The sequence below is a fragment of the Mus caroli genome, unplaced genomic scaffold (assembly GCF_978045245.1).
Source record: "Mus caroli unplaced genomic scaffold, Mus_caroli_1 scaffold_8, whole genome shotgun sequence".
Lineage (NCBI taxonomy): Eukaryota > Metazoa > Chordata > Mammalia > Rodentia > Muridae > Mus > Mus caroli.
In genome coordinates this window covers 101,597,135-101,624,983 of record NW_028227263.1, presented here as the reverse complement: position 1 = coordinate 101,624,983, position 27,849 = coordinate 101,597,135, and the positions used below count along the sequence as shown (strand labels likewise).

General features: G+C 47.3%; 2 protein-coding genes across 13 annotated transcripts in view; one reads left to right on the top strand and one right to left on the bottom strand.

The window, feature by feature from the left end:
• Nucleotides 1-877: 877 nt before the first annotated feature.
• Nucleotides 878-26,609, top strand: Mamstr (MEF2 activating motif and SAP domain containing transcriptional regulator). 7 transcript variants are annotated; one of them, XM_021167804.2, is made up of 8 exons: nucleotides 878-946; nucleotides 1,456-1,595; nucleotides 1,881-2,065; nucleotides 2,373-2,460; nucleotides 2,648-2,842; nucleotides 3,323-3,547; nucleotides 3,638-3,692; nucleotides 3,825-4,849. In XM_021167804.2, the coding sequence occupies exons 3-8, from the start codon at nucleotides 1,950-1,952 to the stop codon at nucleotides 4,106-4,108; spliced, it is 963 nt and encodes a 320-aa protein (XP_021023463.2). In that variant the 5' UTR covers nucleotides 878-946; nucleotides 1,456-1,595; nucleotides 1,881-1,949; the 3' UTR covers nucleotides 4,109-4,849. The 7 variants fall into 7 exon arrangements, 1 of the variants encoding a protein (XP_021023463.2); XR_015047954.1 differs by lacking the exons at nucleotides 878-946; nucleotides 1,456-1,595; nucleotides 1,881-2,065; ... (1 more) ...; nucleotides 2,648-2,842; nucleotides 3,825-4,849 and adding exons at nucleotides 10,354-10,445; nucleotides 11,048-11,145; nucleotides 16,128-16,308; nucleotides 20,223-20,311; nucleotides 25,739-26,609 and having other exon boundaries at nucleotides 3,470-3,692; XR_015047955.1 differs by lacking the exons at nucleotides 878-946; nucleotides 1,456-1,595; nucleotides 1,881-2,065; ... (1 more) ...; nucleotides 2,648-2,842; nucleotides 3,825-4,849 and adding exons at nucleotides 11,048-11,145; nucleotides 16,112-16,308; nucleotides 20,223-20,311; nucleotides 25,739-26,609 and having other exon boundaries at nucleotides 3,473-3,692.
• The window catches only part of LOC110298509 (fucosyltransferase 2 (H blood group)), a 28,054-nt gene continuing 7,685 nt past the window's right edge, over nucleotides 7,481-27,849 (bottom strand). For 3 of the 6 annotated variants that reach the window (XM_021167805.2, XM_085841738.1, XM_085841736.1), the window contains one exon: nucleotides 7,481-10,466. In XM_021167805.2, the coding sequence (XP_021023464.1) occupies nucleotides 9,421-10,466 (1,046 nt within the window). In that variant the 3' untranslated portion in view covers nucleotides 7,481-9,420. Of the gene's footprint in view, nucleotides 10,467-14,054; nucleotides 14,158-27,849 lie in introns of all 6 variants that reach the window. The other 3 variants (XM_085841737.1, XM_085841735.1, XM_085841734.1) reach the window with 2 other exon arrangements.

Sequence of the window (27,849 nt, the reverse complement as noted above, 5' to 3'; positions counted from 1 at the left end):
CCAGAGCCAGGGCCCAGGGTCCCAGTAACGTGATTCTCTGGCATGCGTGAATCGACTGGTTGGTGTTCACACACAATGTCACTTGTGCTATGGAGTGGAATAATAGGTGAATGTGCACATGGCTTGCTAAGCCGTAGGTGGTGACACCCAAGAGTGCATATGTTGCAAAGGACTTAAACTGACCTTTAGGCAAAGCAGAGGAGCAAACTGGGACCTGAAGTGCATGTGTGTGTGGCAGGGGGACCAAGAGCTATCAAGCCTTGGAAATGTCATTAGCCAGGATTTGTTGCCAATGCAAAGAGTTCTGAACACTCAGAGAGGAGTAGAAATGTGCACTGGAAACTCTTTGCCCCCAAACTGAGGGTCAAGTCTTGAACACGTGAGTGACATTCCTGTGGGTGCATGCCAGCAAGAGTAAGTTGGGGTGGGAAGTCATGTAAAGTCGTATGTGCAAACGAGTCCAGAGAGATTTGAGCTCCAGGGTTTGGTTTGCAGGATGCTGGCTGTGGGGAATTCGAGGGGCAAAGGGGTGCGTGAATAAAAGGAAGTGAGAGGTTGATGAGTCAGGTTAGCAAGATGGCGACTGTGCCAGGGTGGTCACAGACTCCTGAAGTGGCAGGTGGAGCCAGGAGCATGGTTGCCTCTCGGCTGAGGCTGGCTAGCTTACAGTCTCAGGAGTGGCTCTGACCCAAGATGCTTAGCTGGCAGGAGCAGGCAAGAGGCCCTGGGAAGGGAGAGGGAGCAGGCTGCCTGCCCACCCGCCAGGCCCGGGGAGCGTAAAGGGGCTGGGCTGGGCACGTGTGTCCCGCCAACACGCCAACAACTGCAGCTCCCACCCACCAGCCAAGTCAGGCTCTGGACACTCCCTTCCCGCCTTCCCTGTCCCACCTCCCTTTTCCTTCCTTAGTCCTGCAGCTTCGGATCCACAGACGGAATCAAGACTGCAGTAAGTGTGGGTCCCAAAGGGGAGGGGATGGTGGCCTCAGTACCCAAAGAGCATGCATGCCTGGCCCCACGAGAGCGAGAGCAAAACCCCAGCCTGTCATTTCCCCTACCCACTGGGCTCTGTTTCCTATTGCTCAGCTATCCCATCCCAGATACCCTAACGTTTCCTGGGTGGAGTCAGGTATTCCAGCCTCTTCCACACTCAGTGTCTTAATATAGCTTTTGGATTTGTCCTTTTCCCTGGAGTCAGGGGATACAGACATCACCCAGTCCTGTCCCAGGGATACGCTAGATATCTGTGATCCTAAACAAACGGACCCTTGGCGGACTAAGTACAAAATGCTCTTCCTTTCTCAAAAATGTGAAAGTCTGGGTACCCAGGAGCCCAGTGCGGGACAGCTTGGGTTATGCTTCCTGCTCTCGGCCAGCCCTCCTTTCTCCCTGGCTTCTCTCCACCCTAGCTAGCCAGCTGTCTGTTGGCCTCTTCAGGATCCTCCTCTATCTCTTCAGCCTCTGATTCAGATCCATGGATCTCAGCCTCAGGCCCAGCTCTGGCTCCAGCTTTGCCCCCTGTTCCTGCCTCTTTCCTTGTCAGCCCTGGCGTCTTATCCCCTGAGCCAGCATATTGTCCTTGGAGGGCTCCAAAGAAGGTAAGTTTAGACAGGAGGACAAGCGCCCAAGACAGTGTGGTTCTCCTAGGCAATGCCTTGCCTTTGTGGTGTCTCAAAGTTGACACTACACATCCTACAGGCCAGGAAGGTGGTGACCACGCTGAAGCATCATCCTGGCTTTTTTTGTTTGTTTGTTGAGACAATCTCACTATATGTGCCAAGGCTGTCTTTGAACTCCCCATCCTGCCCCAGGCTCTCTGGAGCTAGGATGACAGGTGTGGTGAGCCACCAAACGACGAAACCTGGCCTTACTCGATCTTTCAGGAATCTCCCAAGAACTCCCAACATTGGAAGGAGCCTAAGGTCAGAGGGAACTTGACATATCACCTGTACATGCCTCCAGAACAGAGACAAGGGCCCAGGGCAGATCTGCAAGTTGAGAGGTCAACCCTGGGTCCCCCAGAACCACCTCTTTGGGAAAAGAAGAATTCACAGAGACCACATCCTCGGTAGGACTCTCATTTTCCTTCTCCAGGGGACCAGAAACTCAAGTCCCATCCTCCTCCCTCAAACCTAAAGTGCAAAGAAGAGAAGCTTGCCCTGGAACCTCCTCCTCCAGAGCCCCGGCTGTGCATGCTCCCTGTGATCTGCAGAGACCCCAGTTTCCTATCTTCCACACCCACAAAATCATCCCGTGTTAGCTCCACGGGAGGTCTGGAATTCCTCATTTTCCTGGATTCTCCGAGGCCCATTTTAAGGTCCCTAAATACCTTTCTCCCTCTGTCCTTTACCCTGTCCCCTCATGCCTGTCGCTAGGATGAAGCCTTCCTCACCAAGAGTCTCCAGTCCCTCGCCCCCTTCACATAAGCTGGAACTTCAGACCCTTAAACTGGAAGAGCTGACGGTGAGTTTAGGAGTTTAGTGTGCAGTGTCCCAGGGCTGGTCCTCTTAAGGGCTGGCACCAGACCCCATAAACTCAAGGCCTCTGCCCTAGGAAAGTCGGTTTGGATTGTGGTTCTTCCTCTTGACTTCCTCCTAGTCATCCCTCCCCAGAGCTCGCTCAGCACCTCCTCTCCCAACCCCCTACTCAGGTCTCAGAGCTTAGGCAGCAGCTGCGCCTGCGGGGACTCCCGGTGTCCGGGACCAAAGCGATGCTCCTGGAGCGCATGCGTGGTGGCACCCCGCCCAGAGAGCGGCCGAAGCCCAGGCGAGAGGACAAAGAGGCCGCTGCTCCCTGGCCGCGCCTCAAGCCCAAGGCGCTGGGAACTACACGACTACCCGGCACGGTGAGGGCGGGGCTGTGTACACATGGACCAATAAAGAGAAGAGAAAGAGAAATAGGGAAAATTAGCCAATGAAATGTTGGAAAGGAGGTCTGATTTGCACCTAAGGGGCGGGTCTCAAGCTTGGGGGGTATGGCCAATCATTGGTTGGTCTGAGGATGTAGTTGCGAATACAGGGAGGGCGTGGTTTAAGGGAGAAAAACCAATGACAGGATAGGGGCGGGGGCTGTAATCTTATTTGTGTAGTAAGAGCGCTTGCAGCAAGCCTACTGGAGGTACAGTCCCAAGATGAGATGAAAGATAAGATGACTCTGAAAGTTATCCTCTGATGTGTGCACACACATACATACATACACGCGCGCGCGCGCGCGCACGCCCAGTAAATAAAGTGTTTTGTTTTGAAAGAATTGGGTAAAGCCAAGGAAGGGCTGGGTCAGGCTTGGTGTGCCGGGCATATTGAACTCCCACCTTTCCTGGTTCTAGGTGAAGGCAAGCGCGACAAATCGTAAGCTGAAGTTTTCTGGAGCTACGGATCCCCTGGGAGCAGCTCCCGCTCCGGCTACTGTTCCTGCTCCCGCTCCCTCTCCAGCTTTGGTTCCAACTCCGACTCCAGCTCCAGTTCCAGCTCCAGCTCCAGCTCCCTTCCCGACACCTCCAGCTAGCCTGACTCTGGAGGAGGAGCTGCAGGAAGCGATCCGTAGGGCGCAGGTGGAAAGGGATGCGGGGCTGGGAGTGCTCGGGGATTGGGCGGTAGACCTAAGCAGGATCTAGGGTCACGTGGTGTGTGCTCATCCACAGCTGCTTCCAAACCGCGACATCGATGACATCCTGGAAGACCAAGTGGAGCCAGATGGTAGGAGATTAGCTCCCTCATTTAGGGGAGGAACTGAACTTGGGAACTCCTGGGTCTCGTCGAGGGAGAAGTGGGTTGGAAACAGGGCAGTGAGCAGAACCCATCCCCCTAAAGCTCACACTCCTCCTGCAGACCTGCTGCCTCCCGTGCCCTTGGACTTCCCTGGCTCATTTGACCTGCTGTCTCCCTCCCCGGACTCGGAAGGCTTCTCTTCCGTCTTCTCTTCTTCACTACCGTCCCCCACAAACTCCCTGTCCCCTTCTCCAAGGGCCCTCACTGATTCCTTGGACTGGCTGGAGGCCTTGAGTGGGGGTCCACCACTGGGCTCTGGGCCTCCCGGCCCCAGCATCTTCTCTGCGGACCTATCTGATCCCAGTGGCAGTCGGCTCTGGGAACTGCTGCCAGATCCTTGGTGACAGACCCTTGGGTCTAAGGAGAGGTCATCTGCATCCACAGGGACCCTCCAACTACAGAGGACTGATGCCCTCATACCCTCCTGACTCACTAATGCTGCTGATATCTTATGTGCCTGGACCTGCCTATGGGACCTCTGTATGGCCCCTCCTAGGCCCAGTGGTTGGGCTTGGGGGTTCATTTGCTACTGGCCAGTGCATACAAGCTTGCTGCCTCCCTCAGAGACCTGCAGGTTGTGTGGCTGCCTGTCATCTGGGGATGTGAAACTTTGTGCTGTTTGAGGTCAGGAAAGGACCAGGTGAGAGTAGAAGGACCACCCCCCACCCTGCGCGCCCCCAAGTTCTAGTTAGAGGTGAGAGGACCAGAAGCTACTAGTGAGAGGTGACTACAAACTCCCTATGACCTTGAACTTATGACCCCACCCCCACCTCTGTGCTGTGATTTCATCTAGCTTTCTTGTTTTTTTTTTTTTTGTTTGGTTTTCTTTTGTTTTTGAGAGCAAGTGTTGCTGTGTAGTGCCAAGCTGGCCTCAAACTTGTTACAATCCTCCTGCTTCATCCTCCTGGGTGCTGAGATTACAGACATGAGCCATTATACCCAGTTCTCATGGCTTATTGAAGGGCTTCCAGGAGCCATGAGGTGGGAAGATAGATAAAAGGGAAGAGGAAATAGAATGTTTCTCAGGTGAGCCTCTGCCTCCACCTGGGAGGATGACTGTCTGGTGAATTAAACTGTGGATCTCTCGTGTGGCCTGAGGCTCATGAGACTGGACAGCTGCATTCACATTTGCATTTATTAACAAACCCACAGAACAGAGCTGCATCAGTTACTGTCACATAGCTGTGGCCAACATACTCCAGAGAGAGTAGGTAGGGAGGGGGACTTAATTTACCCAGGTGTTCAGAACCTGCTTGGCCCAATGTGACTGGGGGTGGGGGGGAACACCATGGTGGCCAAATATATGGAGCAGATACTTCACCTCAGGGTGGATGGGAAGCAAGGGTAGGTGAGAAGAAGAGAAAGAGGAGCTAGGATGAGAAACCCCTAAGACATATCCACCAATGGCCTACTAGTCCTGAAGTTTCCAGACCTCCCCAGTAGCACCCACCAGCTGCACATGAGCCAGTGCAGGGCAATATGTATTCAAAGTGTAACCGTAAGTGGCTATGGTTTACTGGACTCTGCAGGCCCACAAGATGGTGGGAGTGGGGGTGGGGCATGGTGGACATATACTCATCCCTAAGCCCAGATGGCTGAGCATATCCGGCATGGCTCCTTCAGATATGTTGGTACAGTGATGGAGATGGGGGGGGGAAGGCTGACCCCAGCTGGATCACTGGACTTCTTGTATGGTAGCCCAGGACTTTGAAGTGTGAAAGTATAGCTCACACCTGTAATCCTAACACTTAGGGCAATAGGCATGAAGAGCTGGGGCAGGAGAATCAGAAGCCCAAGATCAATTTCAACTATATAGAAAGTTCGAGACCAGTCTGAGTTACATGAGACCCTGTGTCACAAACAAGAGACAGGGGACTTGGGGGAAGCTGGGGCTGAACATGTGAGACCTCCAGACATGGGCAATCTCCTATGACTTTGAGTCTGACAGTACATTTTCTCTTATTTTCCTTTTCCGCTAAGATCAGGTTATTGGGAAAGATGGGACCAGTGTTAAAGGGACAGAGGTATATATGTGGGTTGTCAATCAGATGTCTCAGTGCCTAACCTGGGCCCTCAGAGTTAAAGAAAAACTAGAGCCTGAGTTTCTACTTTGGTAAAGGTCAGATCACAATCCAAGCGCAGACTGACATTTCTGTGGCTGTGACACATGAGGTCATGTGTCACAGGGTTTCTGAAAGAGACAGAAACCCTGGGGAGTGGAAGAGAGCTCAGAGAAATAGCTGAGCCTCCAAGGGTTAGGGGGTGCTGGTAGAGAACTTTTCGGTGAAGACCGCACAGTGGAAGAAGCTGGCTCTCAAGAGGCTGATGAGGTTCAGTGCTCTGAGCAAGAGAGCAGAGAGGCCGTGTCTGGCCCAGGCTGGAGATGGGCAGAGCTGTCCTGATGTGCCCTAGGATGAGCTGAAAGCTAACTCGGGGGTTCCCAGGCCTGCAGCACAGCAGGGTGTAGTGAGCTTCCTCTTCCGGCTCTAGACATTTTCCTTCTTATTTCTTGTATTTTTAACATTTTTTATTTGTGGGTGTACGGGCACACTACTTGTGTACGCAGGTCCTTGGAAGCTTGAGGAACCTGTAACTCAAGCCTGACCTGGGTACCAGGTATTGCAACAGCCCCTGGAAGAGCAGCAAGCTGTCTCTCTAGCCCCTTGTTCTTGTTTTGTAAGACAGCATCTGGCTGCGCTCACCTCCTGTCAGTCTCTTCCTGACTCTGGCTCCTGAGGTCCTGCCTACAGCTAACCTTCATCTACTGTTCTGGCATCTCTGATTGGCCCTCTGGCTGCTTCCTTCTCCCCTGTCTGTCCCTAGGCACAGCTGCCCTCTCTCTGCTATGTAACCCACTTCCCTGTCCCTGGTGTCTCCAACCAAGCCTTACTCCTGTCTCCTGCCCACTGTCATCATCTATCCTCAGCCAGTCAGCCTTGGGGGAAGGGAGAGCAGTGTGGAGCCCTGACAGCCCTGGGAGAGGTAGGGATGGATGGCCTAGGGATTCTCTAGAAGGTGAACACTTAGAAGGCTAGTGCAGGCTCGGCATGAACGCTCACTTGAGCACGGTGTACTCCTTACCACTGCTGTCTCACTCCCCAGGTTCAGTCCCTCCAGTGGCTTCAGTGTCCCTGAGGGCCTCAGGCTTTCATCCATGTGCCACCCTTGATCTTCAGAGGGTGAGGTATCTTGTTTCCTTCCATTCCCTTCTTCCTCCTCCTCCTCCTCCTCTTCCTCCTACAAGACTCAATCTCCCTATGTAGCCCACCCAGTCTGTCCTTAAACTGAGCTCTGTCAGGGTTCAGTTTCTAGCATGCTCAGATTGGATGCGTGGGCTCCCTCACATGATCCTTTATCTTAAGTGTAGACGTTGGTCAGAAATCAGTGGATGTGGAGATGGTCAGGGTTGACATCATTTGGAGATAGAATTCACATTCCACACCCATTGGTAGGTAGAGCTCATTGCTTTCCATAAACTCAGTTCTTCTACCACGTGGTCAATTTTAAATTTTTAATTCATTTTCTCTCTGTCTCTCTCTCTGTCTCTGTCTCTCTCTCTCTGTCTCTGTCTCTCTCTCTGTCTCTCTGTCTCTCTGTCTCTGTCTCTCTCTCTCTGTGTTGTTTTGTGTTTTGATTTTTTTTTTTTTTGAGACAGGGTCTCTTCATAACCCTGGCTGTCCTGGAATTCATATGTGGACCAGGCTAGCCTAGCTTTCGCCTCCAGAACGCTGGGATTAAGAATATGCAGCACTCACGTCCCTCCTAGGCAGCCGGAGGAGTGACTCCAACCCACTCAATCACTTTCAAGAATGTAAAATGGGGCTGGGCACGGTTGACACACACCTTTGATCTTATTATCACTCTCAAGGCCAGCCTGGTCTACATTGTAGGTTTCAGGACAGCTAGAGCTAGGTAGAGATACTCTCTCAAAAGACCAAGCAAACAAAAACCATGAAATTGTCATGGAGAGGCACATTTTTATTTGTTTTGGATTTTGAAAAAAAATTTTTTTGGTGACATAGGACTTCTGTGTAGCCCAGGCTATCCTCAAACCCAGAGATCTACTGGCTGCTGCCTCCTGAGTGTACACTGCCACTGCGGAGCTTAGATTTCTGTAATTTTCTTTCTGTTTCTGAGATGGGGTAGGGGGCTTCTCATGCAGCTCAAACTGGTCTGCCATTCCGTGTAGCTGTGGATGACTTCCAACTCTTGATCTTTCTGCACTTACCTAATGCTGGAACCACTGGTGTGCACCACTACACCCAGTTTGAGAATTTTATTTTTTGAGACAGGGTCTTAGGATATAGACCAGGCTGGCCTCCTGCCTTAGCCTTCACAGTGCAAGGATGAAAGGCAGGTGCCACCATGGCCACTCCAGGCTACTTCTCATGCACAGGATCAGCACTTCCAATTTAGCAGGGCGTCTGGAGAGACACCTTGGGATTCTGCTGTCCTGAGATAACACCTTTGCAAGGCTTCTTCCCCCGCCCCACCCCCTGCATCACCCTGGCTGTTTTCATAATGGCGGCTACATAGGTTGTATTCTTTAATTGTGTGAGAGATAGCATGATGTGTGTTCACACGTGAAGTTTAACAAGATGGTAAGACACTCTGAAACATCTGGAGGAGTTCCCTAGGCCTGGGGTGTCCCACCAGGGCTACAGAAGTGGACATGCATCTGAATTCTACTCACTCAGTTCTTCTCAGATGGACAGAGTAGGCGAAGTCCCAAGGACAAGCAACTTGGTGAGAGGACTGTGGGTTCATGGTAGCTCCCACATCCCTTTTGATCAAATGACTGTGCAGTGAAGAACTCCTACTTTGGGCTAAACCAATCCCAGCATTCTCCCTCCCCTTGACTCATAATGAGCCACGTGAGCTCACGGTGACACAACTCTTGTCAAGGGGACAGAAGAGCTGGCTGGATGCTTGGAGAGGTGTGGCTTTCACTGAACTGGCCTTTGGCCCCCTGTTGGTGAGACCTTTGAGAGGCAGAGCCAGCTGCTTATGACTCCAGTTCCCAGGAACCCAACGCCCAGGTCTGGCCTCTGAAGGTACTGCACACACCCACACATATAGCCATAATTTAAAAAAAAATAGAATCTTAACAGATGATAAGAAGTTCTGAGGTCACTGAAGGCACCACCTTCAAAGGGGTTAGCAGTTCTCAGCAGACTCCTGTCAGTTGGTGAAAAGCAGTTGCTATAAAAAGAGCAAGCCAGCCTCCTCTCCTTTCTCAGGCTTCCTTACATGATTGCTGCCCCGCTGTGGGAATGCTAATGACAAAAAGTGTATAAACAAGAGTTTGTCTCACCCTTCAAAAGGAACCTAAAGTAAAACCGGCAAGGCACCTTTTCTTGCTGCCTCTGAAAGAGACCATCTGCGGGTGGCAGCCCGGCTGGCACCATGAGACAGCTGTGCTGGAAAAAGGTGAAGGCCTGCTAGTTTTCAGCAACAGGAGCCATTGATGACGTCTGAGCTGTTAATGAATGTTGGAGCTTGTGGTATCTAACATGTAAATACGTTTTCTGCACATATTAGTTCTTCTCGTTGGCAGTCCAAGGCACACATCTTCCCAGTAGAAGGCTCTTCCTGGGATGTAACAAGTGACTCCTTCTGCCTTGAGATGGAGGTGGGACCAAGGACAGGCTGGTTGTTAGTGCTTAAGGAGTGGGGACAGATCTGCAGGGATGCCCATCCACTCGGGGAGGAAGGCTGCCTCGGGCTTAAAGACTTTGAGGAATGGAGAATCCGGAAGGGTGTAGTTGGCTAGGTAGATGGTATCACCACCTGCCAGGTAGGCAGCCCAAATCCCAAAGGTTCCAATGGTCATGATGGTGTGGTTGCACTGGGTGAGAAGCGCGAAGTCCTTGGCTGGCGAGCCCTCAATACCGTTGCCCGCAAACACCACGTCTCCTAGGGAGGCGTTGATGTTCTCCCGGCACCAGGCCATGCCGTTGCTTGTAACCACGAAGACTGGAGATGAATACCGTGCCCGGAACCTGTCCAGGGCCTTTTCCAGGTAACCCCGGTCAGCCACCACGCCCTTCCACACCTTGGGCATGACACGCACATAGTCCCCTCGGCGCACATGGACACCCACAAAGGTACTCGGCTGGCTCCCATTCACCCGCAGGCCACGCAGGAAGGCCTGGGCCTCCTCACGCAAGTGGTCGTGCAGGGTGAACTCCTTCAGGATCTCTGGGCGCAGGTGGTGGTAGAAAGTCCAAGAGCACGGATATCCCGTGAAGCGCACATAGTGCCCCGGGATGTGGCGGTAACGCTCCTCCATCCAGTCGTTGAGGTGGTAATTCTGCCACGGGATCCTTCTGGCTGTGTCGCTGTGCAACACCGGGAGACTGATCCTGAAGATGGGTGCTAGAGCGTTGTGCATGGATTCGGGGATGAAGGCAAGCCGTCCGTTCATCCTGGCCAGTGCAAACAATGTAGCATATTCGCCCATCTGGTTCCCCAGGCGGCCGATGGAATTGATCGTGAATATGCCCTGCAGCTTGGCACTCTGCTGCATCTCTGTTCTTGTCTCGTTTGGTGAGGACATTTGAATCGCCTGTAATTCCTTCTCTGACAGGGTTTGGAGCTTCACTATTCGTTGCTGGAGGTGGATGATGGTGGAAGTCACTAAGACAAAGATGAGGAAGTTGGCCAGAGGAAAGGAGAAAGGTACCTGGGCGCTGGCCATGGCTGCCAGGAAAGAAAGCATGGCAGGTTACCTGGAGAGCAGCTAGGTGCACGCTTGCAAAAATGTATATATAAATAGCTGACACCTGTTGGGCTAATCATCTGCATTGTGCCTCTTGGATATTTTTTGTTTTCTTTTGGGTTTGTTTGATACGTGATTTCATGCGATGTCTTAGTCTAGCTGGAAACTGTGTAGCCCAATCTTTCTGCTTTGGTGTAGGAATCCAGAGTGAGCCAATATGTCCCTTTAGAGGGAAAGTGCGCTTTAAGTTCTCAAATGAGGAATCATGAAAAAACAAACAAATAAACACAACAACAAAATCAGGGCCATTGTGGGAGACAGAGGAAGAGAAGGGCCCTTCATTCTAGAGTCCCAAGCATCTCACAACCTCAGAAGAATCCAGCACAATCAGTAATGTGGTGAGAAGGTTGTCCATAGGGAGTAATATTCCTTTTATATATACATATTTTAGGCTAAGTAACAGTACAGCCTTAAGGCCTGAATGTATATGGCCAAGGGCAGGCTTCATTCTACATTGCCTGAAAAGGTCCCAGAGCACACATCCCTTTTCCTTTCTCCACAGGTTGATGGAGATAAATTAGTTCCAGCTTGGCAGAGTGGTACAGGCCTGTGATCCCAGCTACTGGGGAGGCTGAGGCTGGAGAGCTACAAGTCTACAAAGTAAGTTCTAGGCCACCCAATGCTACATAGAGAAACTGTCTCAAACAAAACAAAACAAAACAAAACAAAAGTAACAGAGTGGTTGAGGAGATGACCCAGTGCTAAAAAGCACTAGCTGCTTTTCAGAGGACTGCAGTTTAGTTTCTGGCACCCATATGTGGGAGCTCACAGCACCCTGTAACTCCAGCTTCAGAGCAAATGTTCTCCACTGGCCTTTGCAGACTCTGCACAAACATGCACACGCATGCGTACACACACACACACGCACAGAGATAAATAAATAAATCTTAGAAAAAACCCCAAAACAATCTGTATACAGTGGGACACCTTGGATCTGAGAACTCCGAAGGCAGCCACATCTGCATGAGTTCAAGACCAGCCTGTTCTACATAGTAAGAACCTGTCTCAGAATAAAACAACAAAAACAAACAAAACACTACAAAACAGAGTAAGAAACTCTAAGTGGGATTTATTTGGACTTTGGTATTGTCACATGCCCCTACATCAGGTTCAGGAGCATCTGTATACAGAAGGCTCTGTCTAGAGCAGTGCTTCTCAATTTCCCTGGTGCTGTGAGCCCTTAATAGTTTCTCATATTGTGGGGACCCCCCCCCACGCACACACCATAAAACTGTCTTCATCATTACTTCATGACTATAATTTTGCTCCTGTTATGCATAGTAATGTAAATAAATATCTGTGTTCTATGGTCTTAGGTGACCTCTTTGTAAAGGTCATTAGACCCCAAAGAGCTTGTCACCCACAGATTCTAGAGGAGTGTGAACTTTGTCATCTGAAGTCAGGGTGGGACCAGTGTGTATGCCAAGTGTTAGTTGGGCAAAGTCCAGGTGAGAGCAGTAACTACAGATCCAGACAGGAAAGAATGTTTTGGAGGCCCCAAGTTCTTCGGGTTCCCCAAGATTTTCAGAAGTCTTACGACTCCATCCCGGAGGACATGTGGTCGGGAGCCTTGAGCATGTTCCGCTACTGGCCTCCAAAGGAGCCTTTGTGCACCTCCAGGTAAGAGACAAAAATTTCTGGCTTTCTTGGCCCAGGGTCTATAGTCCTGACCACAGGCTTAGGCCCAGAGACTCTGAGTCAAGAGGGTTTTGGTATCCAGTCAAACAGCGTGTGAACAGATGAAAGCTTAGAGGCTGCAGGCTGTCCAGGTGTGTAGTTACAAAGTCAGTTCAGCCCTGTTAGCATAGAACTGCAGGCTGGAATACAGTCCTCAGGCAAGGCGCGCTTGCCTGTTCTCTCAATACTCAGAAGGCTGTGGCAGGAGAATTGCTGTGAGTTTGGAACTAGTCCGAGCTGTGTGGGGTACTTCAAAATAAATAATTAGGGATGGACTGGAGACATGACTCTGCAGTTAAAGCTTGCTGAGCAAGCGTGAACACTTGCATTTGGACCTCCAGTACCCGCACAGTAGCTCGGTAGTACAGATGTCTGTGACCACAGTGCAACCCATCTCTGTACCCCAACAGCAGGTGCAGAGACAGGGAAGCTATTGGGGGATTGCTAGCCAGTCTAGTCTAACCAGTGGGCTGTCGGCTCAGTGAGAGACCTTATCTCAATATAAGAGGGAGGAGCTGACGAGCTGATTCAGTGCACTGGCTGCTCTTGCGGAGGACCCAGGTTCCATTCCCAGTACCTACATCAGGCAGCTCACAAACACCTGTAATGCCAGTTCTGGGAAATCTTGGCAGCCTCTGTCTGTCCTCCGTGGGCACATGTACAAATGTGGTGCACATAAAAACGTAAGCAGGGGCTGGTGAGATGGCTCAGTGGGTAAGAGCACCTGATAGCTCTTAGCTCTTCCAAAGGTCCGGAGTTCAAATCCCAGCAACCACATGGTGGCTCACAACCATCCGTAATGAGATCTGACACCCTCTTCTGGTGTGTACTTACATATAATAAATAAATAAATCTTTAAAAAAAAAGTTTAAAAAAAAACGTAAGCAGGCACAGACTCATGCACATAGATTAAAAATAAAAATAAGGCAGCTCTAAGCAAATGGTCTTCCTTGCTACTGGAGATGGAATTCAAGGTGCCCATCATGCTTAGCAAGCACTTTGCTACTGAGCCACACCCCCAACCCTTCACTGCGGGACTGGAGGCAGGGTCTCTACTCCTGCGGTACATCCCCAGCCTTATCTGTTGCTTTGTTGTTGTTTTGACTTTGAGACAGTCTCAGTAAGTTGCTTAGGCTGACCTTGAATTCATTCCCAGGCTAGTTAGTGTACCTCAGCTCGGGAGTGCTGAGATCATGGGCTGGTGTCACCACACCAGTCTGAATCAACACTTCCGGTCTTTTTACTTTTGCCTTTTGTCAGGTTCAAGGGAAATTCTACTCCCTCAGATTCTGGTGCTCTCTTCCCCTCTACCAAAGGAGCATTCCTTATCAGTGTCTAAAGGAACACATGGCTATAGGTGGTGCCTTTTAGCACATCAAAGTGAATCCTGTCCAGGCTCACTCTGTACCTGGGCTCCTCTCTTCTCACTCCTACCCTAAACATCTTCACCTGGTGGTTTTTTCCTTCTGCCAGCTTTTCTCTCCTATAAAAATCCTGCAGCCGGGCGTGGTGGCGCACGCCTTTAATCCCAGCACTCGGGAGGCAGAGGCAGGTGGATTTCTGAGTTCGAGGCCAACCTGGTCTACAGAGTGAGTTCCAGGACAGCCAGGGCTACACAGAGAAACCCTGTCTCGAAAACCCAAAAAAATAAAATAAAATAAAATAAAAACCCTGCAATTCCAGCCACGGCTCCCTTGGTCCTCGTTGAGCAAGAAGGTAGGTACACATAGTTGGCATAATAAAAGTTATGCTTGCTTTATTATATTGATGGTCATCATACAAGATTCCAGCTCCTAACTAGAGCCCTAAGCCTGTCACCCCCGGCTGCTCACCTGGTAGATGTACCTTAGCCGAGAGTTCACAGATAAGGATCCCGGGTGAGACTCTCCAGTCTCTCGGAGATCAAGGTGGCGTCTCTCTGGGCTCTACAGCAATCTGAAGATATGAGGAGTGTATCTCTGTTTATACACCGTCAAATAAGCACTGTGGACTTCTCTTATTAGAAGCTGTGTGTCCACTTGTCTTGGATACATGTATCACTGGAATTAGGTTTCTAAAGAAAATCTGGGACAAAAGGCTAACTGAGGTGCCTATTTAACATATCAAAGTGGACTGGCAGGCTCTCAGTATTGCCTATTACAGAGTCATCCTGGCTGACATATCTACCCTAAACCTCTCCAACCCTCATCTTCCATTCTCGTCCCCCAGCTTCTCTGCTTCCCATATAACACAGCCGTTTTGACTACCAGACCTCCTGGCTCTTGGCCGTGCTTTTGGAGCTCTCCCCCATTTGCCGGTTCTCCTCTTCCCTCTCTCCTTTCTTCCTCTCATGGCCTAGTCAGTCTTGCTGGCCCAGCTCAGCATCTTCTCCATGCCTCTGGCTGTTTCCTGTCTCATAAGTACAACAAAACTTCTCAGCCGCACCTGGGAGGTGTTGCGTTCTCAGGTTTCTATTTATCTGGTGCTGAAACCACAGGAGTGGTATAGCCATTGGCTTGGCTTGGCTAAGGTTTGTATGGTCATTTGTTTCTGCTGGCTCCTACCACTTGGCATGTTTGACTCTAAATTCTAGAGTCTGATTCTCCAGGTGCTGTTCCCCCACACACACACTTGCTCTAACTACTCCCCCTCCTTGTCTAGTCCGTGAGTGACTCTCTGGCTACTCATCGTGCCACTTGGAGCCTCCTCTGCCCTCCATATGCAGTCCCAGCATCTCTCTGACCTGCTACACCCTTCCTAGCACGTCTCTGAGTCCCTGGAGGAACTGCCTGCTGTGTCCCGCAGCTTCTTTAATCCATCCTGGGCCTTCACCAGCCTCTCACTCAGACAGGTTTGAAGCTCCTTTCTGGAACTTTCTTTTCTCTCCTTTAGAGCTGCCTGCTCTGTCTCTCTTCCTTATGCCTCCTCCCCACACCCCACCCCCGACCACTTGCCCTGAGGGGGCCTCTGGCTTCCTGACATCCTCCTGAGCCACATGGAACCTTTTCTCTTTCCTCCTCAGACTCCGAGATGTTATTAGAGTCTCACTGTCTTCTTTCCTGCAAACTGCTTGGCCAACGATGGCACACTTAATTTCTAAATCCTCTCATATGGTAACAACCTCTGCCACTGCACAAGCAATTGATCCCGGGCTGGAGAGCTGGCTCAGCGGGTAAGAACACTGACTGCTCCTCCAGAGGTCCTGAGTTCAAATCCCAGCAACCGCATGGTGGGTCTCAACCATCTGTAAAGGAATCTGATTCTTTCTCCTGGCATGCAGGTGTATATGCAGACAGAGCACTCCTACCTTTAAAATAAATAAAATATAACTATTTGCATTTATAAATATATAAATAGACATATAAATTTATAATTCACACATGATCCTGGTACTGGCTGGATCTATGTGTCATCTTGACACATGCTAGAGTCACCGGGAAGAAGTCTCACTTGGGGACGTGCTTCCATGAGAGCTAGTTGTAGGGCATTTTCTCAATGAGTGAGCAAGCCATGGGAAGCAAGCCAGTGAGCGGCACCCTCCATGGCCTCTGCATCAGCTCCTGCCTCCAGGATACTGCCCTGCCCTGTTCCTTCAATAATGCACAGTGATTTAGAAGTGTAAGCCAAAGGAATCCTTTCCTGTGGCCTCCCTTCCCCCAGCCTGGAACCTGCTTGCTCAAGGGTGGAGCTACGTGCTCATTCGTCCTGTCACGCCTACCTACTGCTGGAACCTGCCTTTGCTGCCTGGAGGCACACACGTGTTCGTCCTGCTACTGGACCCTGAGTTACTTGGCGGGAAGTTGGGTTCCCTCCCCCTTCCTTTATAACTGAGTGTCTCAAAATAGTAAAATTGAGCCTTGAACAGAACGTTTGTTGTCTTGGCTCCATTCTTTTCTTCGGCCCCGACTAGATTCCTCTCTTTTCAGCCTGAACTGCCATTCTCAGTTGAACCGTTCGTGTTGTGGACTGCGGGCAGGCCGCAACAGTTGGCGCCAGAACTGGGACCTGAAGAATGGCAGAGGGATGCTAAGAGAAACGACTGCTGTGTGGAGCTCCACAAGAAAGGAAAGGATCTTCGTATCGGAGGAGCATCGGAGCAACAGACAGGTACACATGCTAGCGCTAGCCTAAAAAATTTCAGTTTTGTAAAGTGTTGCTGAGGATGCGGTAGGATATGAATCAAGTTTGAAGCAGTGCTGACCCAACACTGTTTCTGCTTGGGGTCAGCAGTTCGTTAATCGGAACTAGATATGGAGACAGGCGGTGTGCCGCAGTTTTTTAGAAAACTGCTTAGGTGGAAGAAGGAAGGGTTCAAAGTCATGGATCAGGCGGTTGTTTTTAGTTTTCAGGAGTTGCTTAAGAAAAAAGGAGTAAGGCTTGAAGTACAATTAGTAAAAAATTTTTTAGATAAGATAGATAGCTGTTGTCCATGGTTCAAAGAAGAAGAAACGATAGATTGTGGAACCTGGGAGAAAGTTGGTGAGGCCCTGAAGCGAGTTAGAGTTTGAGATTAAGCTTCAGAGGCTGAGTCTCTTTAGATATTTCTAGTTTAGATAATGATTAATGTGGTTCCTATCCTAAATAGTAAAATTTAAGATAAGATATAAAGCAATGCCTCTTTATTAAAGCGTTAAAGCTTGCTTTAATAGGTATTCATAGGTATTAATTGATATCCAACCTTCGTAATATGATAGTAATGCTTCTAATATTGATTTTAACAGTGATAAATTGTTTTAAACATAGGTTTTGCTTTCCCAAAGTTGTAGATATTATCCTAACCTTGCACAAAAACTTAAAAATTATGGTTAAAACTGCCATTGTTCCATTGACTGCAGCTTGCAGTTTGATTGCAAATTTAAGATTAATGCTCAGATTAAAAAGTATTTTACCTTTGAGTCAATACAGGGCTCTGGGCAGTCCCAGAGCAGCTTGTGGCCCTTTCTTTTGTTTTGCAAACAATGCCTAAAAAAGTTTTTCCCTGTGTTCAAGAAAATTTCTTTTTAACAGTGTTACAGATCTATTCAGAAGTTTAAAATAATGCTTAAATTCAAAGATTTTTGCTTCTAGTAAACTGGTAATCACTAGAAAATTTTGCCTCTACGTATGGCTAATATAGCTTTACATTATGTAAGAAAAATGTTTATTGTTTCTGCTTCTTTACAAGAAGCCAAAAGTTTTAATCTTTCAGTATATATTGTTTCCTAAGTGGAAAGTATTTTATTAACTAATGCTTCTCAAGGGAAGTTTACCTTAAATCCTTGCTTGTCATTTTTCCAGTTTAGACTAGCTTCTAGCCTTTTAACTTTATGGCAATAGTACATCAGAGACTGTATATTCAGACTTAGTAAAATTAGTCATTTAATAGAGTCATAATGATTTTTCACTCTTCTTCAGTGTGACCAGCCATTCTAACTCAATCTTAGACTGGTTTAATATTCAGTTCAATTATTAGAGATTCCTATATTCTAAATTACCTAGCAAAGTTAATTCAGAGCATTTCCCCCAAGGTCACCAAAGGCTCATCTTGCCTTCACCTTATTTGTCCTAAACTTTTTGCAAACTGACATTAAAGGTCAGTCTGCAGCGAAATGCCACTGGCACCCAGTTACTTCTAATTTGAGATTAGCTTTAGTTTTACAATTTGCATCTAAATAAAGTACCTTGACTTCTCCGAACAGAAAATTTACATTGCTACACTCTCATTGTTTAGAATTCTTCCTTCTCTCAAGCAGGTCAATCTACATTCTCCGGTTCTCCGCCCCTACGAGCAAACAGGTGGTACTGCTAATCTCCCTTCCAAGGACATCCCGGCATGTGGCTTTTCAGTCTAAGATAAGATCTAGATTTACCAGGAGAGCTAGGGAAGTAGAAATTTCATATATATTTACAGAGATTAGTTCTTATTTTGATAGAGATGGGCTTAGTCCCTTAGCTGGCCTCTGGCTTTTCACCCTTGCTGTTACTGCAAGGTGTCCTTAGTTCCTCAGGCTACTGGGAATAACAGGGATGAAGAGAAAAGACTTTCAGCTCCTATTTTAACCAAAATTAATGGTGATAATACTGACATAATTCTTGTCTAGGCCTTGCTAAATCTGAGGTTGACAAGTCTCATATAGCGACCGCGCATTAACTCAGAATTGCGCTACTGATTCATAATCATATGAATACAGTATGGGTACCGCTTGGCGCAGGAGATTACTGCGGAGGGAAGGTCCAGTTTGACCGTTTCTGAGTTCCCTGTGCGACACACCTGATTTGAAAGAGGTTGGTATCTGACTCCAGCTAAAAACCAAAAATACTTAAGGCTCTGCCTCCCCTCCCCAAAAGATACCAAGAGCCACAGATGTGAGTTGTTATAATGCTCACGGGAGGAATCAGGTCAATGTCCACCCAAGTCAAGGTTAAAGGCCCACTCATCTATGGATGAAAAGAATCATTTGATCACCTCTGTTAAGCATTGCCTATTTAAACTTAATTAATAAGGGGGGGGGAGAGAGATTGGAGACCTTGCTGTCGTAAGGGCAAGCCCTTCACTGCCTCCCACCCAAAAAATAAAAAAGCCAACTGGCCTTGTACTAGGAGCCAGCCAGTCTTACCCCCTTCTCCCTGTTCCCCTGCCTGTCACCCAAAATTGCAGAGGATTATCAGCTCAGTGTTATTCTAAAATCGTTTAGTTAAACTCAGCCAGGGTTCCAACGCCCTACTTAAAATGTAAACAGGTAGCTACCTATTCAGCACTAATTAGCATTATAAAGTCAGAGCCTACAGCCCAGCGCTGCTATTCAGTCAGTGCTTTAAAGACAGTCTTAGCCAGATACAGTTTACCATTAGAAAAGTTAGGGAATCCCACGGAAACAGGTTTTTTCTTTAGCCCTAAAAAACTCAGGCAGAACTATTGAACATAGATAATTTTTCTGCCACAGGCCACCCACCCTCTTTTTTATTTTTGTTTTGTTATCTAATGGGGGGAAATGTGGCCTCCCTTCCCCCAGCCTGGAACCTGCTTGCTCAAGGGTGGAGCTACGTGCTCATTCGTCCTGTCACGCCTACCTACTGCTGGAACCTGCCTTTGCTGCCTGGAGGCACACACGTGTTCGTCCTGCTACTGGACCCTGAGTTACTTGGCGGGAAGTTGGGTTCCCTCCCCCTTCCTTTATAACTGAGTGTCTCAAAATAGTAAAATTGAGCCTTGAACAGAACGTTTGTTGTCTTGGCTCCATTCTTTTCTTCGGCCCCGTCTAGATTCCTCTCTTTTCAGCCTGAACTGCCATTCTCAGTTGAACCGTTCGTGTTGTGGACTGCGGGCAGGCCGCAACACTTTCCTCCCCAGCTTGCTTTGGGTCACAGTGCTTTGTCACAGCAGGAGAAACCCTGTCTAAGACAACCCCACATTCCATATAGCCAAACTGCTCTACATCTCCAAAAGTCTCTTATCTCTAAGGTTTCCACTCTTTTTTGTTTGTTTGTTTGGTTGGTTGGTTGGTTGGTTGGTTTTTTCGAGACAGGGTTTTCTCTATGTAGCCCTGGCTGTCCTGGAACTCACTTTGTAGACCAGGCTGGCCTCGAACTCAGAAATCCGCCTGCCTCTGCCTCCCAAGTGCTGGGATCAAAGGTGTGCGCCACCACTGCCCGGCCCTCTACTTTCCACTCTTATAAAAGCTTTTTATCATCTGGCATTGTAGCACACACTTGTAATCCCAGCACCTGGGAGGCAGAGGCAGATGGATCTCTGTTGTAGGCAGCCAATGCCTAAAAGATGGCGCCGGTCTCCGGTACACTGTTGCTGTAAACAACACTACTCGCAGGCGCTAGCCCGAATCTGGCGCCAACCCCTCCCAAGCGGGTGCATGCAAATTAAGGTGCCGGCCGACTGACCAATCCCAGGAGGACACAAAGCTTTTCCCTGTGCTGGGGTGTATATAAGGAGTCCTCCCTCGGTGCCTGGGGTTCCCATAGCATCAAGGCGTTCCTGCAATAAAGCTGTTGAGAAGAATCCGACCGTGTTGTGTTTTCCTTGCCAGACGAGGTGGGCGCAACAAATTGGTGGCACGGGGACCCAAGGATCTCGTGTGTGGATTCAGAACTCTTCAGCTGAGGAACGGTGGTACTGGTAAGTCTCCCAAATTGATCCCTGGTTAAAAGGGGGGATATGTTTTTCTCGCCTGTGGACCCAGTGTGGGTAGCTCTTATCCTTGTTGTTTCATTTTTTGTAATTTCTGGCCTCTGCTTTTGTTTGATAGAAGCAGTTAAGGCAGGTCAGAAAATTCTCACAGAACAACAAGAAAGTATGTCAGAGGAAGATAGAAAACGCATAAGCAAAAGAAAGAAAAGGGGCGAAAAAGAGAGAGAAAAGGAGAAGGGATAAAAGGCAAATTCAAAAGGAAAAGGAAATAATGAGAAAGAAAAGGGAATAGCAAAAAGATATCCCTCATTAAAAGACTTAACAATAAGTTCAGCAAGTTCTGACTCCAGTGACCCAGAGCTTGATAAAGATGAGGAAGCTGACCTAGAAGAAGAGGCAGCTTGGTATGAGAGGGATAGGTATGACCCAGATTGGTCATACAAAACCAATCCTTTAAAAAAGGGGGAGGGGGTCGGCTGGCAAAAGAGTATAATCGAAAGTGCCGACCACTCCACCTTTTAACCCTGAGTATACAGGAAAAAAGGAATCCACAAAAGCTGGTAAACAAGGTACCTCATTTTGCCCAGAGGTTTGGAAGGAAGTTGGACTGACTTTTCCTGTCTTCTTAGATGGCCAGGGACGACAGTATCATGAGCCAATAGATTTTAAAACTATTAAGCAACTGGCTGAGTCAGTCCATACCTATGGGGTGAGTGCAACTTTTGTAGTTGCACAGGTCGAGGTGCTTGCTAGATTGCTAGATATTGCCTCACCCTGGGGGACTGGAATAATATTACTCGGGCTTGTTTGTTGTCCGGACAGTATTTAGGCTGGAAGTCCTTGTCCTATGAATATGCAAACAGTCAGGCAGCAGCAAATTTAGCTACAGGACAAGATCCTCAGAGACACTGGGATGCAGATATGCTTCTGGGTTTAGGACGTTTTGCTTTAGATCAAATTATCTTGAAGCAGTCTATGCCCAAATAAATGAGGTAGCTACCAAAGCCTGGAAGGCATTGCCGAACAAAGGCGCAGTCTCAGGCAATCTTACGAAAATCTTGCAGGGTCCCACAGAACCATTTTCAGATTTTGTAACACGCCTCGTTGAAGCAGTCGCTATAATTTTGGAGACCCAGATACAGCTATGCCTTTAGTGAAGCAGCTAGTATATGAGCAATGTACTAAAGAATGCAGAGCAGCCATTACATCCTATAAACATAAAGGTTTAGAAGTATGGATGAAGGTTTGCAGAGAACTAGGGGGCCCGTTAACCAATGCAGGCCTAGCGGCAGTGGTAGTACAGTTGGGCAAGTTTAGCAATGATGCTTGTTATAAGTGTGGCCAAAGAGGACATTTTAGAAGAAACTGCCCTGAAAATGAAAAACGGGCCACATTAGATAAACCTAGACAGCCAGGAATATGCCATAAATGTAGGAAGGGAAAACATTGGGCTAATGAATGCAGATCTACAAAGGATATAGAAGGCCGACCATTACAAGCAGGATATGGTGGCACCAGGCCAAAAACTGGACAACGGGGCCCACGTCCCCAGGGCCCTCAAATATATGGGGCTCTTCAGAAAGATCAGAAGAAACCTTGGCCGTCTCTCCATCATCCGAGAGACCACGGAGAGCCACTATTGGCTCTGCAGGATTGGACCTCCACTCCACCATCAGACTCGTATTAACCCCACAGATGGGGGTACAGCCCATAGATACAGATTTTAAAGGCCCCCTTCCCAAAGATACTGTAGGACTATTGCTTGGCCGCTCATCTTCTGCTTTAAAAGGATTACAAATTACCCCTGGAGTGATTGATCCAGATTATACGGGGGTTGTGAAAATCTTAGTGGCCTCCCCCAGTGGCATTTCAGCTATCTCCCCAGGAGATAGAATTGCTCAATTATTACTGTTGAAAAGTTTACATAAATATTTTCCAGCAAATAATAAAATAAGAGGAGAGAGTGGACTAGGTTGTACAGGTTCTCGGTTCACTTTCTTATCAATGGAATTAGGAGATCGCCCCATGTTAACTTTGGAGGTTGAAGGACGATCTTTTCTGGGGTTGTTAGACACAGGTGCAGATTGCAGCATCATCTCCAGTCATGATTGGCCGCCAAAATGGCCTTCGCAAACCTCATCTCAAAGCCTCCGTGGTCTAGGTTATGTGACTGCTCCCCATATAAGTGCTAAGGAATTGACTTGGAAAAATGAGGAAGGTAAGTCAGGGAATTTTTTTCCTTATATTGTGGATATTCCTGTGACCCTATGGGGTAGGGATGTCTTAACCAAAATGGATCTTAGACTAACTAATGAGTATTCCCCACAAGCCCAAGAAATTATGTCTAGTATGGGCTACACTCCAGGAAAAGGGTTAGGAAAGTCATTACAAGGCATGACTATGCCAGTGCCTGCAAAGTTCAAACAAGATAAAAAGGGATTGGGTTTTTCCTAGGGGCCGTTGAGAGTGGTATACCCATTACTTGGAAAACTGAGGAGCCTGTATGGGTTCCTCAATGGCCTCTTTCCTCTGAAAAATTAGTAGCTGCCAGAGAATTAGTAGAGGAGCAATTGAAATTAGGACATATTAAACCTTCCCAGTCACCTTGGAATACACCCATATTTGTGATTAAGAAAAAATCAGGCAAATGGAGGCTCCTGCATGATCTTCAAGCCATTAATAATCAAATGCAGATTATGGGCCCCATACAGAGGGGTCTGCCCCTACTTTCTAGTTTGCCCAAAGAGTGGCCTATTATAATCATTGATATTAAGGATTGTTTTTTCTCTATTCCCCTTGCATTGTGTGATAGCGAGCACTTTGCCTTTACTCTTCCTTCTGTGAATAATGAAGAGCCTGATAAATGGTATCAGTGGATAGTTTTACCTCAAGGGATGACAAACAGTCCTACTATGTGTAAACTTTTTGTAGGAGAAGCCCTACAACCTGTCCGTGATGCATTCCCAAAATTAAGGATAGTACATTATATAGATGATGTCCTTCTTGCCTCAAAGAATAAAGAAAGTTTAGATGAAGCCTATATTAAGCTAGTAAAAGAATTAGAAATGAAACAATTATTTATAGCTCCTGATAAAGTTCAAATGGGAAATTTAGGATAGTTCTTGGGTGCTCGAATTACTCCACATTTTATTACACCTCAAAAGATAGAATTACGTAAAGATCATTTGAAAACATTGAATGATTTCCAGAAGTTGTTGGGAGATATAAATTGGATTCGTCCATATATGAGGCTATCAATTTTTGAATTAATCCCTCTTTTTGATATATTGAAGGGTGATCCACAGCTTTCGTCACCTCGTGCTCTCACCCCTGAGGCCTGAGTAGCATTAGAAAAGGTAGAAAGGTGTTTAGAAAAGGCCAAGCTGTATAGATGGAAAGAAGGAGAGGACACCCTCCTATGCGTTTTGAAGACATTCCGTCAACCAACAGGAGTGCTGTGGCAGTCAGGTCCTCTATTGTGGATTTATCCTCATGTGTCTCCCAATAAAACCCTTGAATATTATCCCATTGCTGTAGCTCAATTAGCGATTTTGGGCATTAAATCGTGTATTCAACATTTTGGAGCACCCTCTCAGAAAATCATTACACCTTATAATGCTAATCAAATACAGATCCTAAGTTCTTTGATAGATGATTGGGCCCTATTGCGCTGTAGTTTTGATGGGGAATTAGATCATCATTATCCCAAAGATCCTTTGCTACAATTTTTTAGTGAACAACCAGTGATTTTCCCCAAAGTCACAGCATCTAAACCCATATTGGGTGCATTGGATATTTATACAGATGGTTCTAAAACAGGTGTTGGTGCCTATGTAGTTAATTCTCAAAAACCCGTTCTTTTTCAATATAATTCTGGCACCCCGCAACTTACTGAATGTAAAATTGTGTTGGAAGTATTCAAAGCTTTTAAGGAATCTTTTAATCTAGTCTCTGATTCGCCTTATGTAGTAAATGCAGTGCGTGCATTAGAAATTGCAGGACCTATTAGACCCACCAGCCCTGTGTGCACCATCTTATTAGAGTTACAAAAATTGATTTGGGAAAAAAATTGATTTGGAAAAGAACACATAAATTCTTTATTCAACATATTCGAGCTCACTCTACCTTGCCAGGCCCTATGGCTGAAAGAAATGCCTTAGTGGATGCTAGCACTCGCATGGAATTTATTTTTCATGCCACCCCACTGGAGCTTGCAAAAGATTTTCATCAATTGTATCATGTTCCTGCTGCCACACTTCAGCAGAAATTTAATATCTCTCGAGCCTCAGCACGAGATGTGGTGTTATGATGCCCACAGTGTGTACAATTTCACCACCCTCCTCATGTTGGTATTAACCCTCAAGGATTGATCCCTTTAAAACTGTGGCAAATGGATGTTACTCATGTCTCAGCATTTGGAAGATTAAAATATGTTCATGTTTCAATTGACACCTGTTCAGGTGTCATTTTTGCCTCCCCCATGTCCAGTGAGAAATCCCACAACGTGGTTGGCCATTGCCTAGAAGCCTGGGCAGCTTGGGGAAAGCCAGATAGTTTATGGCCCCGCATATACATCAAAATCATTCCAAACCTTTTGCAAAATAATGCAGGTTAGTCACTCTACTGGCCTTCCCTACAATCCACAGGGCATTGTGGAAAGAGCACATCGAACCTTAAAAGAACTCTAACAAAAACAAAAAGGGGAAATCGCCAATGGATGGCCACCCAAAGAACAATTATCTTTAGCCCTCTTTACTTTAAATTTTTAAATTCTGGACAAACATGGTCATTAGGCTGCAGATAGGCATGCCATGACCTCGCCTATCCTTAAACAGGATGTCAAATGGAAAGATGTCTTAACCCAGATCCCATTGTTTCAAGATCCAGGGGAGCTGTTTGTGTTTTTCCACAGGGTCAAGAACACCCGATTTGGGTACCAGAGAGGCTGACGCGAAAATTGCTCCCCCCAACAGAGATATAGATTATAATAGTTCCAGAAGGACATGTTTTTAGCAGAATGTTGGCAGGGTACTTCTGTGGTTGTGAAACTTCCCACCTTTGTGCCTATAGTAGATTTTGAAATATTTGCCACCTATGCCCATTGGTGCTACTCACTGAGTGGTCCAATGTGAACCTCTTTTCCTCAAATCTTTGCTTCTGTTTGAGAATGAGTTCATTCACCAAGAAATTAGGATAGAGATGGTCAATATTGTCCACAACATAATTACACTTGGGACATCTATTATTGTCCTCCAAACTCTGATGAATACACTTGTAGCAAAAACTGTGGCCACATTTTGTCATGTATGCCTCCTCAGTCATATCAAAGCAGATGGGACTCTCTCTTATTTAATAGACTTAGTTCAAGAACAGGTTGAAGAATTGTATAAAGTTGTACAAGCTAATTTCTCTCAGTCTCTTGAACAGAGTCGCCTCTTATCTGAGTACCTTAAAGGAAATTGGTCGGCTAAAGCAGAGCATTTGTCCAGAAAGCTGCTCCTCCAGATTGCCAAACTCAACAGCACTCGACTGGACCCTGTCACCTTGGGGGACTTCACCTCCTGGATCACCAATGCCTTCTCATTCTTTAAGGAATGGACGGAAATGTTGGCCTGGGGGGCAGTGGTCCTTCTGGGTTGTGTCTTTTGTATCTGGCTATTGTGTCAACTCAAATGAGAGCACGCTCAGTATAAGGCAGTGGTGTACCAAGCATTGATGGCAATTAAAGATGGCACATCTCCCAATGTTTAGCTGGCTTCTTTAAAAAATTAAGAATTCACCCTAGGTCGTCTGGCAGTTGTAATCACACAGATCCACGGTATCCAGTAATGGGCAACTTTCCTTATGCACAGACCAACCTAAGACACAGGGCCTGGAGGCGATAGGGTAACCCTATGATGGGTAAGGCTGTGACATGAAAGGATTGACCTAAGACAGGAGCCGTGCCCAATGGACAGACTTGCCCAGACCTAGTCCAGCATCATATTATTAAACAAAAAAGGGGGAGATGTAGGCAGCCGATGCCTAAAAGATGGCGCCGGTCTCCATCACCTTACCACTGCTCAGGCACTAGCCCGAATCTGGCTACCACTGCTCAGGCACTAGCCCGAATCTGGCACCAACCCCTCCTGAGTGGGTGCATGCAAATTAAGGTGCCGGCCGACTGACCAATCCCAGGAGGACACAAAGCTTTTCCCTGTGCTGGGGTGTATATAAGGAGTCCTCCCTGGGTTCCCGGGGTTCCCGTAGCATCGAGGCATTCCTGCAATAAAGCTGTTGAGAAGAATCCCGTGTTGCGTTTTCCTTGCTGAATGAGGTGGGCGCAACACTCTGAGTTCAGGGGCAGCCTGGTCTACAAAGAGAATTCCAGGACAGCCAGGGCTATACAAAGAAACTCTGTCTTGAAAAACAAAATACCAAAAAAACTCCAAAAACCTAGGACAGCCAGGACAACATATGGAAAACATATATATTATACATATTTATGTATATGTTACATGTATGTATATGTACATATATAATATTTTAAATCTACTTAAACCACATGACTTGTAAGATAAAAAACTTTAAGTTTGACCCCCTAGACCAAGTTAGAGCCAAGAAAAAAAATAGTTGGGCCCTAAAACAGCCTGTCCTGAGAACTGGCTGACCACAGAACAGATAATTACACAAGCCAGTTCAGTGACCCTCTCGCAGGACCTGGCTGACCAAAGTTAGATTAAAATCTTGAGAACAATCTTAAGAAGCAGGGAATTTCCCCTTGTGATTCTTCACTGAGTTTTTTGGTATTTTCCAATAATGCCCTCCCTACTCCCTTGGGTTATGTTTTTTCCTTTAAATACCCCATTTCCCAGCTACTCAGGGTTGAACTCCTCTACCCCTGCGTGGAATACGAGTCGGCCCCAGTGCGCTGGTTCCTGTCAATAAACCTCGTGCGATTGCAGCAAGGAAGGTCTCTTGTGAGTTCTTGCGGGGGGTCGTGTCATCCCGAGACTTGAGTGAGGGTCTCCCCTCTTTGGGGGTCTTTTAGGCTAACCTCCATCTTGGCTGATGACCTCATCAGGACGGAAAAATACCATGTGGCTTTGCTAAATCTTTTTGGTAAACTTGTTACTTGTTGCAAACTCTTAAAGGTAACTAAGACATGTAAGTTAAGGCTCAGTCACCTTACACAAGATGTCATGTTTAAATGTGCTCAGAACTAAGCTTGCAGTCATACTAAGTACAAATGTAACCCCTTTTCAGAGGAAAACTTTAGCCCCGTGTATATGTTTTTCAAGGTTAAGCCTAAAGCAAGTAACTAAAAGCAAATCAGTTTGTTTCATCCAGCTAAGAGATGCTTGTCAAATTCTTCAGAGAGCTGCTGAATTTAAATTTAAAACACCGAATTAAAAAAATCTTCCCACACTAGACAGAGGTACCAGCTCCTAGAGACCACCCTAAGGTCTCCAAAGAAGACAGATGGTCAAGTTGATGCCACCTGGATCATGGTGACTCTAACCACTGGAAGGTACTGCCCCATGCCT